General features: G+C 43.2%; 1 protein-coding gene across 3 annotated transcripts in view; it reads right to left on the bottom strand.

Annotated features, from left to right (window-relative positions):
- The window catches only part of DCLK2 (doublecortin like kinase 2), a 156,119-nt gene extending 145,405 nt beyond the window's left edge, over positions 1–10,714 (bottom strand). For all 3 annotated transcript variants that reach the window (XR_012236555.1, XM_073604876.1, XM_073604884.1), the window contains exon 1: positions 9,857–10,714. Coding sequence is in view for 2 of the 3 variants with exons in the window: in XM_073604876.1 (XP_073460977.1) it covers positions 9,857–10,271 (415 nt within the window). In the remaining variant the exon portion in view is untranslated. The remainder of the gene's footprint in view (positions 1–9,856) is intronic.
- Positions 10,715–17,097: the final 6,383 nt, after the last annotated feature.

Below are 17,097 nucleotides of genomic sequence, written 5' to 3'. Positions count from 1 at the left end.
TCCATAACCAAAAAGAAAAGTGTTTTCAAGGACATACTCTTTGAGAAAATTGCTACCCAGTATCTATAGTAATTTAGCTTGTCGGAATGCCAGGATCAAAAGAGGAATACTAGAAAACTTAGACACTCTGAACAAGGAAAGAATAAAATAAAGAATAAAGTGTATGTATAGGCAAAACCTTGTCTTTTTGATAGCATGGGGAAGGATTAGACCCCCTGTCAACATTTTTTGCTTTCTGTGTCCGGACTGGAAGATGCTTCCCTCATTTTGTCCCGGTGACCACTGTCACCAAAACAGAAAGTAATGGGGCGTACACACGGTCGGACTTTTCGGCTACAAAAGTCCGACGGACCAAATCCGGCGGACAATCCGATCGTGTGTGGGCTTCCCCGGACTTTCAGCGGACTTTTCCAGTCGCAAATCTGACTTTAGATTTGGAACTTGCTTCAGATCTTTACGTCGTAACTCCGCCGGACCCAGAAATCCACTCGTCTGTATGCTAGTCCATCGGACAAAAACCGACGCTAGGGTAGCTATTGGCTACTGGCTATCAACTTCCTTATTTTAGTCCGGTGTACGTCATCACGTACGAATCCGTCGGACTTTGGTGTGATCATGTGTAGGCAAGTCCGGTCGTTAGAAAGTCCGCCAAAAGTCTGTCGAAAGTCTGTCGAAAGTCTGTTGGACAGGCTGTCGGACTTTTGTAGCTGAAAAGTCCGACCGTGTGTACGCCCTATTAAGGGAAATCTAATGCACACTGGACTTTAAAATAACGTTATAAAAATGCCAGTAGCTTTGCAGTAAATTTTTCAACGTTTTTGCAATAGCGTTTTTTAGCATTTATTATAATTTTTTAGCATTTCTCTGCATTAGCGTTTTTTTTTTTTAAATGGATCAAAAACGTTAAAAAACATTAGAGCATTTTTACAGCTGAAAAGAGCTGAAAAACTCCTCTCAGAACACACTAGTTTTGTTTTGTTTTTTTACAGCCAAAAAACGCCCCAGCCAAAAACAGTTGACAACAGCCTATGTGTGCATGGACACATAGGATAACATGATGGGGAGTTTATTGACTGTAGGAAAAAAAAGTCTGAAGCCAAAAACAGCATCTGTAAAAACGTCCAAAAACGTCCAGTGTGCATGAGGCCTTAGGCCTCATGCACACTGGCCAATAAAATAACGTTATAAAAACGCCAGTAGCTTTGCAGTGGGTTTTTCAACATTTTTGCAATATCGGTTTTTGCGGTTTTTAGCTTTTTTTGCACTTTTCCACGTTGGCGTTTTTCTTTTTTTCTTTTTCAATGGATCAAAAACGTTAAAAAACGCCAGTGAGCTGAGTTTTTGAGCGTTTATCAGCGTTTTTTGACGTTAGAGCATTTTTACAGCTGAAAACAGCTGAAAAACTCCTCCCAGAACCCACTAATTTTGTTTTCTTTTTTAAAGCCAAAAAATGCCTCAGCCAAAAACTGCTGATAACAGCCTATGTGTGCATGAACACATAGGATAACACGATGGGGAGTTTATTGACTGTAGAAAAAAACATCTGAAGCAAAAAACAACTGCTGTAAGAACATCCAAAAACATCCAGTGTGCATGAGGCCTAAGAGGTCAGGGCAAGTCCTCCACCTGGATTACCTGTCCTGGTGACAAATGTAAAGAAGAGGAACTTCTGTCCTATTAAGGATATTTCCTCTCTCTTTCTTTTGTGTTTCTGGTACAAGAAGTGAAGGAAAATCTCTCCCATGTAACACAAATGCCAAACAATAACTTGGCAAGGTTCTCTATCCAAAACCAAATATGTGCTTTAATAAAGAAAAAGCAAACAAAAATTATTAGTTATTATTCAGCTCTCCAAGTACAGGGGGGTGCTGTTGCATATCATGGGGCTGAATATAGAATAAGGCAAAACAGCCCACCTCACTGTATGACTACACCTGATACAGTGATGCTGTAGATTGGGTGGTCTCTGGGCAGGAACTATGGCTGTGATTATTGCTGGAATAAACCTTGACTTTTCAGTGGTGCGTTTGGAATGAGGACAGCTCCCCCTCAGCCTGCACCCTAGCTCGGGGAGATAGTGGGAGTGTGTACCTCGAGCAGAGGATTTTTATTTGCTACCTGGACTGTGTAGGGGTCAGAAAGAAGACATTTTTTGACCTGGTGAACTTTTTTTGGTAAAATAATTTTATTGTTGCACGTGTAAATAACAAAATAGCTGATCACCCACACAGGGGGTACACAACAAGGAAGGAAACAAAGCTTATAGGCATTAGTGATATCTTGTGCAACTAGACGACCGCACGGCGAAGGCTGTAGGTCTGCACAAATTGCCCGAGGGCCTAGGGACATACCGTGAGGGATCAGAAAAAGAAGGGAGAATGGATGGGTTGGGGGGAGGAAGAAAAAAAAGGGGGGCAGGAGGAAAAGCAAAAGAAATTCCTAGTGAAGGGAGATGGGGAACAGAGGGGAGAAAAGGAAGGGTAGGGAGAGAAGAGGGGTTCCTGCAGGCTTGGACGGCAATTTTAACAGTTACAAGATACCCAGGCTGGTCGAATGCAGGGTGGGGGACCTGGTGAACTTTTTATGCTTTTATTTAACTGGAACTAAATATATGTAAAACATGCAAATGTAGACGATATTTGTATTATTGCTTAAATGGCAATCCAAGTCGTGCTGAGGAACCCTTTTAAATTTTACTTTTTTAGCAGCATTAAATAGGATATTCAATGGAATACTTCTGATGCAGGTGAAAATCCCACAATGTGCAAGATTACCACAAGATCGTTATTATTATATGACAATTTCCTCCACTATGACCACCCAAACTTGCAATATTTTTGGCCTATATGTTTACTGCAAGCATAAGACTTTACATCAAAACAATAAGGACATTCTACATTATTTCGATCCTTCCTCATCCTTAGCTTCCTTTCCCACTATATCTACTGAATTGGACAAATTGTGATCCATCTATGACAAGCTTTAAAAGGGAAAAATATTTACCAACACAATAGAGACCTAAGGAGAGGTAAGCAAACTGTTTTGCATGGTCTTAAGCTGGCTTCAGACTATTGAGTTGCAGTCATGTGCGTGTTAACCACATGTGACCATATTGTGTGGTAAAGCAGCTTTCTGTGGTGCGCTGTGTTGGAAAACAAGGCACAGGTATGTGTTTTGGTCTGCTCTGATGCATTGGTAGCCCATTCAAATGAATGTGCTGCCTTAACACAATACATGTTAATGTGCAACATAAAGAAAAAACACAACAGCAACACCAGTGCAGACAGGTGTGAAAAGGCCCTTAAAGCAGGCCTAGCATCAGATATATTGTTTTGCACCTGAGCAGAACTCTGAGGAGCAAGAACAGGTATTAAACTCCCCACTGCCTACCTACAAGCTGACAGAATGACTGCTCAGATTTGTACACACTATCATGGACGCATCACTGTGCAGCTTTTATACAGTATGTCCTATTTGGCAGAGGAGCCTCTTGCCAAGCCCATCCATTGAAATTAATGGGACAGCACTGCAACTCTGTGCCAAGCGATTGGCTTGGGGCATGGTATTTCCACCCTAGGACTGAAGAAAAACTGGCATTCAGGAGATGAAACTATTACCTCCTGTCCTGAATACCTAAAAATCGGCTCTACCGCAATATGATGCTCATTATGGAGCTAATTTTAAGACACCTTTTGCACTAATAAGATCTTCTCTTAGCTAGATGGAAACATTACCGAATCTCCTGGCTAGGCCGTATAGCGGTGGGTAAAATTACGATATTACCTAAGATACTGTACTATTTCACGATCCTACCGATCCCTACGCCACACCTTTGGAACTTTCAGGTGGATCTTTTGAATTTCATTTGGAACTATCAGAAACATAGGATACCTAATTTGGTTCTCTTTGCCTGTAAGAATGCCGGGGGACTGGCCATCCCTAATCTTTTACGTTATTATTACGCATCTCAACTGAAAGCTGTTGCCTCCTGGGTTACCTTGCCGGCCTTCAATAGATGGACTAAGATAGACAAGTTGTGGTTGGCCCCGGTCCAGCCAAACAATTTGCGTTGGAATGCTGATGCAGACGTGCCTTCTGCCTCCCTTTTGCATACTATGGCAATATTGCGTAACTTTTAGAGACAGAAAAGCATAAAAATGCCCTCCTTTCTGAGACCTCTCTATTGACGACTTTTCTCTATAACCCCAAAATGCCTGATACTCTCACCTTTCAAATGATCTCCCCCTGGTTGCCGAGAAACGTATTTCACTTAGGTAATTTAGTAAACCCCATAACGCAGTCATTGTTATCCTTTGAGGAACTTGGAGAAAGGCATGACTTGAGCTGTAGAGCTTTCTTTGGCTATCTTCAGATATGCCATTATGCGCTCTCCTTTGCCCCCAACCTTCAATTCTCTAAATTGACTCCATCTGAGCGAATAGTCCTCGCTGGCCCATCACAAAAATGTGATACTTACAAATTACTGAATGAGTATTCTATGGATACTCAGGGCAAGCATCGGAATATGCTCAGGTGGGAATAAGCTATTAGGCAAGAATTACCCATAGAAAAGTGGCAGATTATATGGTCCCAAGCAGCTAAAAGCTCAATCTGTACCCTCTTTAACGAGAACACATATAAAGTGCTATTTTTTTGGTACATGACCCCTACCTGCCTTCAAGCCATATATCCCTCGGCTTCAGATCGTTGTTGGCGTTGCTGTAGAGACAACAGCACTTTGCTACATATTTACTGACAATGTCCACTCCCACAACCATACTGGCAGTCAGTCCAGGACCTTTAACAGTGATTAATTGATGTAGATTTCCCCTTCTGTCCTAAAACTTTTTACTAGGCTTACTTCTGCCCAGGTTGCCTAAACTTGCCAAGAAATTGGCGCGTCATACTCTTACGGCTGCTAGGTGTCTACTAGCTCTCCATTGAGCTGTATGCTAGAATTAGGAATGTGGAGACTATGGAGTCCCTTACAGCAGGCCTTGCCAATAAGTGATAAGCTAGAAAGTCACAGAGTGGTATGGGAGAAATGGCACTTGTGAGAGGACCCCCTATGAGATCTCTGCATTTCTCTCCAAATTCTCCTTTACCAGGAGTGAAGAGCTCAGGACTTTACTCTTCCCTGCCCTTTTTTCTTTCCTTCTCCTTTCTCTTTGTTGTTATCTGGATGTCTTACAAGGGCAGTGGGCTGGGTGTCGGGGCTCCACCCCTGGGTCCTGCCTTCTTGCTGTTAGCAGCCCCATTGGTTTGGGCTTGACTCTTACTGCTCACAAAACCTGGTTGCTCAGTGTATTGTTTCTATGATAGCACTGTGCACATTATTTGAAGTTTTAGTGCTGTTGTAACCATTATGTCCTCCTTAACCTATGTTTTTCTTTTTGTACTTTGGTCTGCTGTTGGCCCTATATAATGTCCATGGTTTGTAATCTTATCTTTTTTACTTTTCTATTTAAAAAAGAAAAAAAACAAGTAAAATTGTTAATTATATAAAAAAAAAACAGCTCTAAACCACTGATGATCGCTTTTCAGAGGTTGAGAACCACCTAATGCAAGTAAAAGCAACCCTTCCTCGTAATATATATATAAAAGTTACCTTAACTTAACTGGTCTCTTTTTTTATACAGCAGTAATTCTATCAATCCTTTCGCAAGTGTTGAATGTATTTACGTAACACATACAGAATTTGCAGGTTCATAGTAAATTCCTCCAACTGAATAAATTGGCTATGGCCTTTGTCCAGTCAGGTTCTGGATTCAAATAATTCCTACTGAGTGGACTGAAGGTCTGGATGGCTGTGGAAATTTCTTTACTGACAGCTACATTAAACAGTATGGTGTGTATGAAAAAAAAAGATTATGCTGGGGGCGGTATTAAACATCAAAAAGTAGGAAGAACTAATAAGAAGGTAAAATAAAAAAGATCTAGAAAAAACTGAGAAAAACATCTAATCTGAAAGTTTATTATTAAGTTAGTTAATGTTGGTTTTTAGTAAGTTAGTTAATGCGTACACATGGGATTGTAAAATACAAACAAAATATACATATAATTACATGGAAATGTATTTCTGTTGTAGAATGATGATTTATAAATACATATCATGCACAGCAGTGTATCACATCAGAGGCTCCTCAGGTCAGAGGCCCCCCATCACATCAGAGTCCCCTCTATACATGACAGCCCCATCACAGTAAGATCTATTCTATCAGAGGATCCTTATCCATGAGTCCTCCCATCACATTAATGTACCCACATCACAGTGCCCCCCATTCATACAGGCCCCCTATCATACAGCCCCCAAATCACACAGTCCCCATCACAGAGCCCCTAAATCACATAGTCCATCCATCACAGTGTCCCCATATCACACCAGCTGTGTGGCAGAAGGTAGGAGGTGGAGGAAGTCAGGAGGAGGCAGACTTCTGTCTTCTCCTAAATGCTGGGGGTGGCCTTGCAGAACGCAGGTCACAATAATGTGAACCTAGCATAGGTGTGCGCAGCCTATTGCATTAGGGTGTGCACCTCAAAGCTCCAACACGTATGCATTCGACATATTTACCGGTCTCTTCCCCGCTCTCCATCCTGAAACAATGGGAGGAAGGGGGAGCAAGGGAGCACATGGGAGACCCGGGCAACAGAAGGAAGAGGAACAGGGGATTGAGGGGTGGCGGGGGTGGCATATATTAGTACCAATCCCCTATATTTTCCTCCTGTAGCAGCTGAATGTTTACAAAAGGGAGAGGAGAAGCCTACTTTCTGCTGCTGCACGAGGAAAATACAGATTGGTTCCACTAAATTCCACCCACGCCACCTCTCCTGTCCAGGTTCTGGGGGTCAGCAAGGAAGGGTTGTGGTTTACCTGTCACCTGCCCACCATTGACAGGTTGCCAACCCCAGGATTAGGGTGTGCCCAGGCACACCTGGCACACCCCTTGCGCACGCCTGTGGAACCTAGCCTAAGGCTGGGTTCACATCTCTGAGGGTAGTTCCCGCTGCAGGTCCGTCCTGCTCCCCCAGCCGCAACCACTCGCACAGAAAAACGCCCTGGAAATCGTACCCACCTTGGGAACCGCATAGCGGTTCCCATGCGGGCTGTGACTTTTTAAAATGCTGCAGGGACCTTTTCCCTGCATTTCAGGAGCCACGGCAGCCCATTCAAATGAAAGGGGCTGCCATGCCCGCGCAAAACGCAGCTCGCACACTATGCCAGTTTCTCAGAGAACGTGTTTGCACAGACACAACAGCCTATGCGTTTAAATGGGCTGCAGTACATATGTAATGCCCTTTTCCAAAATCACAGCCTCTGGGAAACTGCATAGTGCCAGCACATGAAACCATGCTGTGGTTTGCAGTGCATAGGGGTGTCATGAAGAATTGATGGCACCCCTGCACCTCTGATAGCAGTAACATGTTTTTGATGCAGGTGCGGGAAAGTGTGCAATTACACACAGTCCTGCACCCACATATAGTGTGAACTTAGCCTAAATACATGGTAGTGTATCAGTGTTGTAAAAGGATTTTTTTTAAAAATATATATAAATAATGGTAGCACATCTGTGTTGATGATTTATAAATACATATAAATACATGGTAGTGTGTCTATTTTGTAGAATGATGATTTATAAATATATGGTAGTGTATCAGTGTTGTACAATAATGATTTACTAATACATGATAATGTATCAGTGTTGCAAAGTGATGCTATATAAATACATATAGATACATAGTTGTGTATCAATGTTGTAGAACGACGATATACAAATACATATAAATACTTTGTAGTGTATCAGTGTTCATTCTAGTGTATTGTTGTTGTACAATGATGACTAAATACACAGACATACATTGTAGTGTATATGTGTTGTAGAATGATGAAGAAACCAGGCAGATGACTGGGGGACCACCTGCTGATTGCGGATTATTGAAGCCGAAAGCCTGCTTAGCCTGCAAGGAAGCAAAGCCTGAGGATGCCAGGCCAAACCAGACACACAAATACCATATTTCTGGCTTCTGTCTGTCATATTAACAGAGAGAAATGCAATAAATGTACAGTATCCAATTAGTAGTTAAGAGCCATGAATGGATTTGTTTAATCTCTTCTACCCACTGGAGATTTCTCTAATTGCCTGTGATGTCAGTGGATCCCTGTTGGCGCATAAACAAGTATATTGCTCTGGCTTTCCTGTTATTGATTAAAGGTCACATGGTGTTGTGGGGAAGCCTATATGTTCATAGGGGAATGCAGAAGGAAGCATCATATTTGATCTGAACAGCTGTGGTTGATGTGTCAGCTCCCAGTTAACCCATCAGATAGAATCCTCAGCTGTGGCCAGCCCCCTATACATTGCATGAGTATTGCCTCCCAGGCCTGTCACTCACTGCTGCCAGGAGCATGTCCCAGCATTCTAATGCAGATAATTAAAACACAGAGCCATCTTGCTCAGGTACCACCTCTATCTACAAGGCAGGATATGCCTGATGAGTAGTGATGCTGCATGAAGAGTGATGCAGCTCATTCTAGGTGACCTGTGCTCATCATCTCATAGGTGACCTGTGATCATTATCTCATAGGTGACCTGTGATCATTATCTCATAGCTAGCCTGTGCTCATTATCTCATAGGTGACCTGTGTTCATCATCTCATAGGTGACCTGTGTTTATCATCTCAGAGGTGACCCGTGTTCATCATCTCATAGATGACATGCGCTCATCATCTCATAGCTGACCTGCGTGCGTCATCTCATAGGTGACCTGTGCTCATCATCTCATATGTGCCCTATGTTCATCATCTCATAGGTGACCCATGTTCATCATCTCATAGGTGACATGCGCTCATCAGCTCATAGGTGGCCTGTGCTCATAATCTCATAGGTGACCTTTGCTGATCGCCTTTTAGGTGACCTATGCTCAATATCTCATAGGTGACCAGTGCTCATCACCTCATTGGTGATTTGTGCTCATCATCTTATAGATGACCTGAGCTCATTATCGTTTAGGAGACCCATGCTCCTCATCTCATAGGAGACCAATGCTCCTCATCTCATAGGAGACCCATGCTCATCATCTCATAGGAGACCCATGCTCGTCATCTTATAGGTGACCTGTTCTAATCATCTTATAGGTGAACTGTGCTCATCATGTTGTAGGTGACCTGTTATCATTATCTTATAGGAGACCTGTGCTCATCATCTCATAGGTGACCTGTGCTTATCATCTCATAGGTGACCTATGCTCATTATGTTATAGGTGACCTGTGATCATCATCTCATAGGTAACCTGTGCTCATTATGTTATAGGTGACCTGTGCTCATCATCTCATAGGTGACCTGTGCTCATCATCTCATAGGTAACCTGTGCTCATGTTATAGGTGACCTGTGCTCATCATCTCATAGGTAACCTGTGCTCATTATGTTACAGGTGACTTGTGCTTATCATCTCATAGGTGACCTATGCTCATTATGTTATGTGTGGCATGTGCTCATCATGTTGTAGGTGACCTGTGATCATTATCTTATAGGAGACCAGTGCTAATCATCTCATAGGTAACCTGTGCTCATCATCTCATAGGTAACCTGTGCTCATCATCTCATAGGTAACCTGTGCTCATCATCTCATAGGTAACCTATGCTCATTACGTTATAGGTGACATGTGCTCATCATGTTGTAGGTGACCTGTGATCATTATCTTATAGAAGACCTGTGCTCATCATCTCATAGGTAACCTGTGCTCATTATGTGATAACAGATCTGTGCTCATCATTTCATAGGTAACCTGTGCTCATTATGTTATAGGTGACCTGTGCTCATCATCTTACACCTGGGTGATCATGCCCCGACAATTACCTTCTTGCAGTTCCTCCAGGCTGGTGATCTTCTTAGCTCCATCCAGTGTGTAGATACATCGCACGCCTTGGGGGAGGCTGACATTGTCGGAGAGGGATCGTGTGAGCTCCATGAGCAGAGCATCGAAAGATCTGAAGCGTTCAGAGGACACGGCATAGGGAAGCCCCTTGAAGTAGCGGTCCCCATTGCGGTAGAAGCGCACCTTCTTGGCCTTCCTCTCGGAGCTGAGCGCCTGCAATGTACGGGTGCGGTAGAAGCTGCAGTGGGCACTATGCGCAGGGCTGGGGATCAAACCGTTCCCCCTGGCCCCCGGTCCCGAGCCGCTGCTCTGCCCTCCCCCTCCTCTCCTGGATTGCCTCTGCTTGTTCTTCCTCTCGTCGAAATGCTCCAGCTCGATGCTCCTTGCGCTGGCCATTGTGATGTCAGCCTTGGAGGACCCCTCTGCGATATGCAATAAAGCAAGTCAGCATCCAATGCAAGCCAGCCCCGTCCTGACAATGGCTTAGATTATATTCCTGGAGGGTGCTGCATGCTGCTTCTAGGAATACAAGGTGCAGTGCAGTGCATGGAGATTCCAGATGATGGAGGACATAAGGGGGATCTGCAGATGACAATGTCACTCCCCCATGAGTCTGGAGGAGGCAAGGTCCAGCATAGGCAACACAAGGCTCACACTGAATGGAGGAGCCCAGGCATTGTCTCCATGACAGCTCCTACATCTGTTGTCCCCAGTGCTCCTCCATAACCTTCCGATTCAATAAGGTGAAGGCTTGTGGAGGAGCACACACCCAGTCCTCTGCTTGATCCCTAGTAGAAGCATGGAGTAGAGGGGGGAGTTCTATGAGGAAAGGACATCCCCTGCATCCCTTTAGCTGAGCCTGCTCCTCGCCCCTCCTCCACATACACTATCAGCTGAGTATCCATGCCAGGAAATCTTCATTGTCACAGCAATGGGGCTGATTCATCAAAGAAATTACAGCAAAAGTACAGCTGTCCTCCACAGCCACCAGTCAGGTCACATCTTCCATCCTCTGTGTAAATAAGACAAGGAATCTGATTTGTTCCTGGGAGCAATCCAAGCTTTAGATTGTAAGTTCTTAGGATCAGGGCCCCCCTAACCCTCCATGTGTCTTGAAATGTATTGTAAAGCTGGCTATAGCAGGATCAAAATTATAGGTGCACCGAATGGAAATTTTGGTGCCGAAAACCGAAAATGCAGGATGCACTTGGCCGAAAACTGAAACTGAAAATGACAGTTTTAAAAAATATATACATGTTTATATATAATTGTATTATATTCAAAATTTTAATCAATATCATGAATGAATATGAATTTGAATTTATTGTCGGCCATTATTGGCATCTTTAGGCTGGGTTCACACCTAATACGGATGCAGCTCACAGCAAGGGTCCAGTGCGTTCCTGTTCAGCGTTTCAGGGACATATCAGGCTCGAATTTTTGCCTGAATTCGGACCTGAAATGGAGCCAAAGACACGCAGGACTTCTGTGCAATGCGCTCCGTGACCCCGGAGATGTGTAAACCGGCTCTATTGAAACCCACATCCAAAATTGCTGCATTTGTGGTGGCATTATCGGGACCTTTTTCTCTTATCAGCATTTTGCTGATAACACCATTTTCGGCCAATATGTTTCGCTGCAGAAATTTCCGTGCATTTCTAATCGAAATGTATCTGGTTCAGCACGGACCAGTCAAAATTTGATCCATGTGTGACTGTCCCCATTTGACAGAAATCTATTGTTAGACTTTATGTACACTGCTGCAGGTAAACGGACATTTAAAAGGCTTCATGTACACGGGACGTTTTTACAACCTCTTCTGAACCATTTAACTTGACTGATAGTAACCCACATTTTGCCGCGTTTGCATTTAGAAGTGTTTTTTTTTTTTTAATATTTTTTTTTCTTCAAATAGCCAAAAATGAAAAACGCCTGTAAATGAAACACGGCTAAACACGAGTTACCGCGTTTATAAACTGTTACAGGCATTTGGCGTTTCAAATGCCTCTGAACATCCGTTCTGAACACATTTTTTTGCATTCTAAAAAATGCTTCTAAACTCAACCGCCTAAAAACAACTAGAAACGACCTTGTGTACATGTACTGATAAGATAACCTAGAGGAGAGTTCAGGGGCAGCTGAAAAAAACAAACGACCAACTGCTCCTAAACGTCCGTTTACCAGCAGCAGTGTACATGAGGAGCAGTTGGGCATTTTTTTAAGCAGCACCTGATCTCTCCTCTATGTTATCTTATCAGTACATGTACACAGGGTCGTTTCTAGGCAGTTGAGCTTAGAAGCATTTTTTGGAAAGCAAAAAAATGCGTTCAGGACAGATGTTCAGAGGCATTTGAAAGACCAAATGCCTGAAACAGCTTGTAAACGCAGTAACACACATTTAGCCGTGTTTCGTTTACAGCCATTTTTAATGGAAATACATTTTTGACTATTTGAAAATAAATAAATACATTTTTAAAACTCTCCTAAACGCAAACGTATCTAAACGCGGCATGTAAGCGCGGTACAAGGGACATTTTTAAACGTCATTTACTATCTGTCAAGTTAAATCGGGGAGGTTTTAAAACCTCCCGTTAAGCCTTAGGTCGACTTCTGTTGAATGGGAATGTTGGAAAACTTCTCAAATGGCAGCTGCAGCCACTGATCAATGTATTCTGACAGCGGAGAATTTCACTGTCACAATACAATATTCCTGCGGTGGACGATTCCTCCATCCACCTCACTTGTGTGGATGGAGGAATCTGTTCAGTGGGCTAACGAAAGAAAAAAGATCCTTCTATGGCCAGTTTAATTGTACTGTCTCCTTTTATTTTGTAAAGTGCTGTGCAAACTGTTGACACTATACAAATCCTGAATAATAATATCAAAAATAGTAACTGAATGATGAATCAAAATTAGGGAAATGCTACCATCATAGGTGTGCACCCTAAAGTTCAAGCACACATGTGTGTCTACATATATATGGCGCCGGCAGGGAGATCAACCCTCCTTCCGCCAAAGTGAAAGAGAAGTGCGTAAGCATTTTTTTTTTAATGGCAAAGTCCGTAAGATGGAGATCTTTGCCAACTTCCCGCTGTCGCACAGAGTGATAGTGCTAATGTGCATGGCGTGATTAGGGTGCACATCCGGCACACCCTGTGCACACTCCTATGGCTACCATCTATTCATATACTGTAAATGCATCTACAGTGCTTATTTAAAACAACTGTATATAATATCCACACTGTGTAATCCTGTGATATATAGTTACTCTCATGCCAATATACAAACCATATCAGTAATGTGTGCGCAGTCACAGACAATATAATATACTGTATAAGTGAATGAAATACGAATAAAAACACAGTTTATGTGAAAAGTGACAGTTCTTCTGAAGGTAGTGTGATATCCATATAGAAAGGTTGATACATAAATAAACAAGTGCAAAAGGTTTTTGTGACCGCTTCTCATCACCACTGTGATACATAAAGATATAATGATAAATATATAACGCAACGCAAGTTACAACGCATGTGTAATCATAACCAACGTGTGACCTTCTGATGCTGCTCAGTGCTGAGCGTCCTGTGGTGTGGCCTCCCTCTCACCAGGGTACTCATCTCCTGTTGGGTGTACTTTGTGGATAACCGGTGTACTGGTCCATTTAAGAGTGCTGTATCCGCATTAATAGTTAAAGCGGAGTTCCACCCAAAAGTGGAACTTCCGCTTTAAGACCACCTCCCCAGCTCCTGATGGTGAAACAGAGCTTTTGGGGAGAAGAGGGGGAGCGGATACCCAATTTGACAGGTACTCGCAGCCACTTCTGTTCCGGTTGCCTTAGGCGATCGGAAGTGGAAGTTATCCTTCCTCCTCCCTCTCAAAGTCTTCTGGGAAACAGGACAGGTCCTAGAAGACTTCAGGACCAATTACAGAGCGCAGCACCGCTCACGCATGTGCAGTGGGCAACCGTCTGTGAAGCTGAAAGCTGGGTGCCCATAGTAGTGATGCCAGTGTTCTGCCGAGACCGGTTCCCCGTCGGATAATGTCCACCCTGTACTGTGCAGGTGCAGAGCTTGCGCAGTACGGAGGACAAGAGAGCCTCCGAAAGTCTCCGAACATGAACAGCTGTTGATCATCTGTACACGGCGCCTGCGCAATTAAGACTACATTGTGCCACACGCTGCCGATGCTCGTGCAACTCTGCAAGGGGCGGGTGTATTATTCATTGAACTCTGCAAGGGGCGGGTGTATTATTCATTGAACTCTGCAAGGGACGGATGTATTATTCATTGAACTCTGCAAGGGACGGATGTATTATTCATTGAACTCTGCAAGGGGCGGATGCAAAACCTACCCTTCAGTTGTGTAAACACGCCCCGCAAAGACATGTAGTTTATTGAGAAAACCACCCCCAACTTATCAGCTCTGCCCATCATTGTAAAATACAGCCTCTTCTGTAGGCATCCACCCCTTACACGCTTCTCAATAATACATCCGCCCCTTTGAGAAATCCACCCCCATTGTATGAGCTCTGCCCATCATGAGGCCTCTTCTGTATGCATCCGCCCCTTGCAGTGCAGTGAAAAAAGTGAAGCAAGCTTAATTTTTTCACAATACAAACATCCATAAATGCATCTAAATGCAACACACGTAGATGCGACCCTGGGAACAAAAAACAAGTTTGGCTTCTTTCATGACCTGTCTCTACACGTGCCAAAAATGTTTAGAAAAAATTCACTGCAAACGCATGTAAATGCATGTCAAACGCATGCAAATGTACATATGGAAAGGCATGAAAAATGTGCAGTTTCTGGTGTGAATGGGCCCTTAAAGCCATCTCCTGAGAAAGGAAAAATTCTCCCTTGCAGTAGGGCTGCCCCTGTACTGCAAAGGTCAAATGCTTTCAGTATGTTGGATATCATGCCTCACTTTATACAGTTTTCTTATGCTAATTGTTTCTTGTAAGTCTATTGCACAGTTTTTTACTTGGAGATCCTGCTAGTAACAGCACTTCCTGTTGCAGACTGACAGCGTTGTCAGCCTACCATGTACACACTTTCTGTTTCCCGTATCTGATAGATTTGACAGGCGGCCCAAAGGTCAACTGAAGGAGCAAAAACTGCTAATTGGGAGGCAGTGGCTTAGGCTATATTTACACTAGTGTGAGTTTAGACTCTGGAGCCGCACAGAATCCTATGACAATGGAAACCAAATTATTTACAATGGTGCCAGTTCACATCAAAGTATCACGACGCTGATGTGATTTTGAAAAGATTCAGGTACTACTTTGGTGCAACTACAACATGATCTTGGCCCTATAGATTTCAATAGAGTAGCACCAAAAATGCATTTATATGTGTTTTTGACACGTTTTTGATGACATTTTGAATGACAGAATGTAAACAAATGAGCGTTTTAAAATTTAAGACAAAAAACGCCCCCCCCCAATACATATCAGTCCCTTTGAGTCTGCCAGCATGCATGCTCGGATAAGGGTCTGGTGTTGATTTTGGGGGGACCCAACATCATTTTTTTTTCCGTGGGGTGCACCTTGAAACCCATACCAGGACCTAAGGGATTTTGGTAGGGACCCAAGATAGTTTTTGCTTTTTTGGTGCGGGGTCCCTCCTAAAATCTGTATGAGACCCGAAGGGCCTGGTATGGATTGGGAGTGGCCCGCTACAGTTTTTTTCCCTTTTTTCACTGACAGATCATTTGTTTACATCCTGCAGAGACGAGTTACTGGTTGTTAGGATGCTGGCAGGGCCGGCTCCTTCACAACCATCGACTTATCCCTGCTGATGCATAGTATCAAAAACACACCAAAAACCATCAACCAAGTCGCACTACATAATCGCACCGAAAATTGGTTCTAATTGCAGCTGCACTAGTGTGAACCTAGTATTGTCAGCCCGCCACAGTATGATCTGTTAATGATAGAATCTCTAGGTAAGGAACTTTGTAACAAATTTACAAAGAAGTTGTTTAACCCCTTCCCGCCGATCGTACGCATATATGCGTACTCGGCTTTCCGGGGTTATACCGGGATGATGCCCACAGATGCAGGCATCATCCCGGTACCGTTGTTTTAAGCGGGCGATCGGCTACCCGTATATAACAACCAATGCGGCTAAAAGCCGCTCGGCTGTTATACCGGAGGAGCGGGAGGGGACACCCCCCCTCCCGCTGCCTCCCGCCGCTCTTACCGGGCCTCCCGTGCGATCGGGAGGCCCGGTGTCCAATCGGCTGCCTCCGGTGGCTGTGGCTTCGTTCCAGCCTTCTCAATGTAAACGCGGAAGCGACGTCATGACGTCACTTCCCGTTTACTCGGCTGCCAATGGCGCCGAATTTAAAAAAATACACAGTATTCAGAATCGCCGTTTTCGGCGATCTGAATACTTTGAAGTGCAGAGGAGGGATCGGGGGTCTTCTAGATCCCCGATCCCTCCATAAAGAGTACCTGTCACCACCTATTACTGTCACAAGGGATGTTTACATTCCTTGTGACAGCAATAAAAGTAAAAAAAAAAAAATTTTTTTTAAAACACAATTTATAAGTCTAAAAATAAATAAAATAAATTAAAAAAAAATTTTTTTTTAAAGCGCCCCCCTCCCCGCGAGCTCGCGCAGCGAAGAAAACGCATACGGAAGTCGCACCCGCATATGTAAACGGTGTTCAAATCACAGATGTGAGGTATCGCCATGATCATCAGAGTGAGAGCAATAATTCTAGCCCTAGACCTCCTCTTTAACTCTAACATGGTAACCGTAAAAAAAATTTAAAGCGTCGCCTATGGAAATTCATAGCTACCATAGTTTGTCGTCATTCCACGAGTGCGTGCAATTATAAAGCGTGACATGTTTGGTATCTATTTACTCGGCGTAACATCATCTTTCACATTATACAAAAAAATTGGGGTAACTTTACTGTTTGGATTTTTTAAAATTCATGGAAGTGTCCCTTTTCCAAAAATTTGCGTTTAAAACACCGCTGCACAAATACCGTGTGATATAAAATATTGCAACAATCTCCATTTTATTCTCTAGATTCTCTGCTAAAAAATATATATAATGTTTGGGGGTTCTAAGTAATTTTCTAGCAAAGGGTTAATAACTTTATAGAGTGAAACATGGTGCCAAACATACTGATAAATAGATTTTAGGTTTACATACACTTTAAATGAGATGTATGGAATAAATAAATAAAAAAAAAAACATGCATACT

The sequence above is a fragment of the Aquarana catesbeiana genome, linkage group LG01 (assembly GCF_042186555.1).
Source record: "Aquarana catesbeiana isolate 2022-GZ linkage group LG01, ASM4218655v1, whole genome shotgun sequence".
Taxonomy (NCBI): domain Eukaryota; kingdom Metazoa; phylum Chordata; class Amphibia; order Anura; family Ranidae; genus Aquarana; species Aquarana catesbeiana.
The sequence above is the reverse complement of the archived record's forward strand: the minus strand, read 5'-3'. Positions and strand labels throughout refer to the sequence as shown.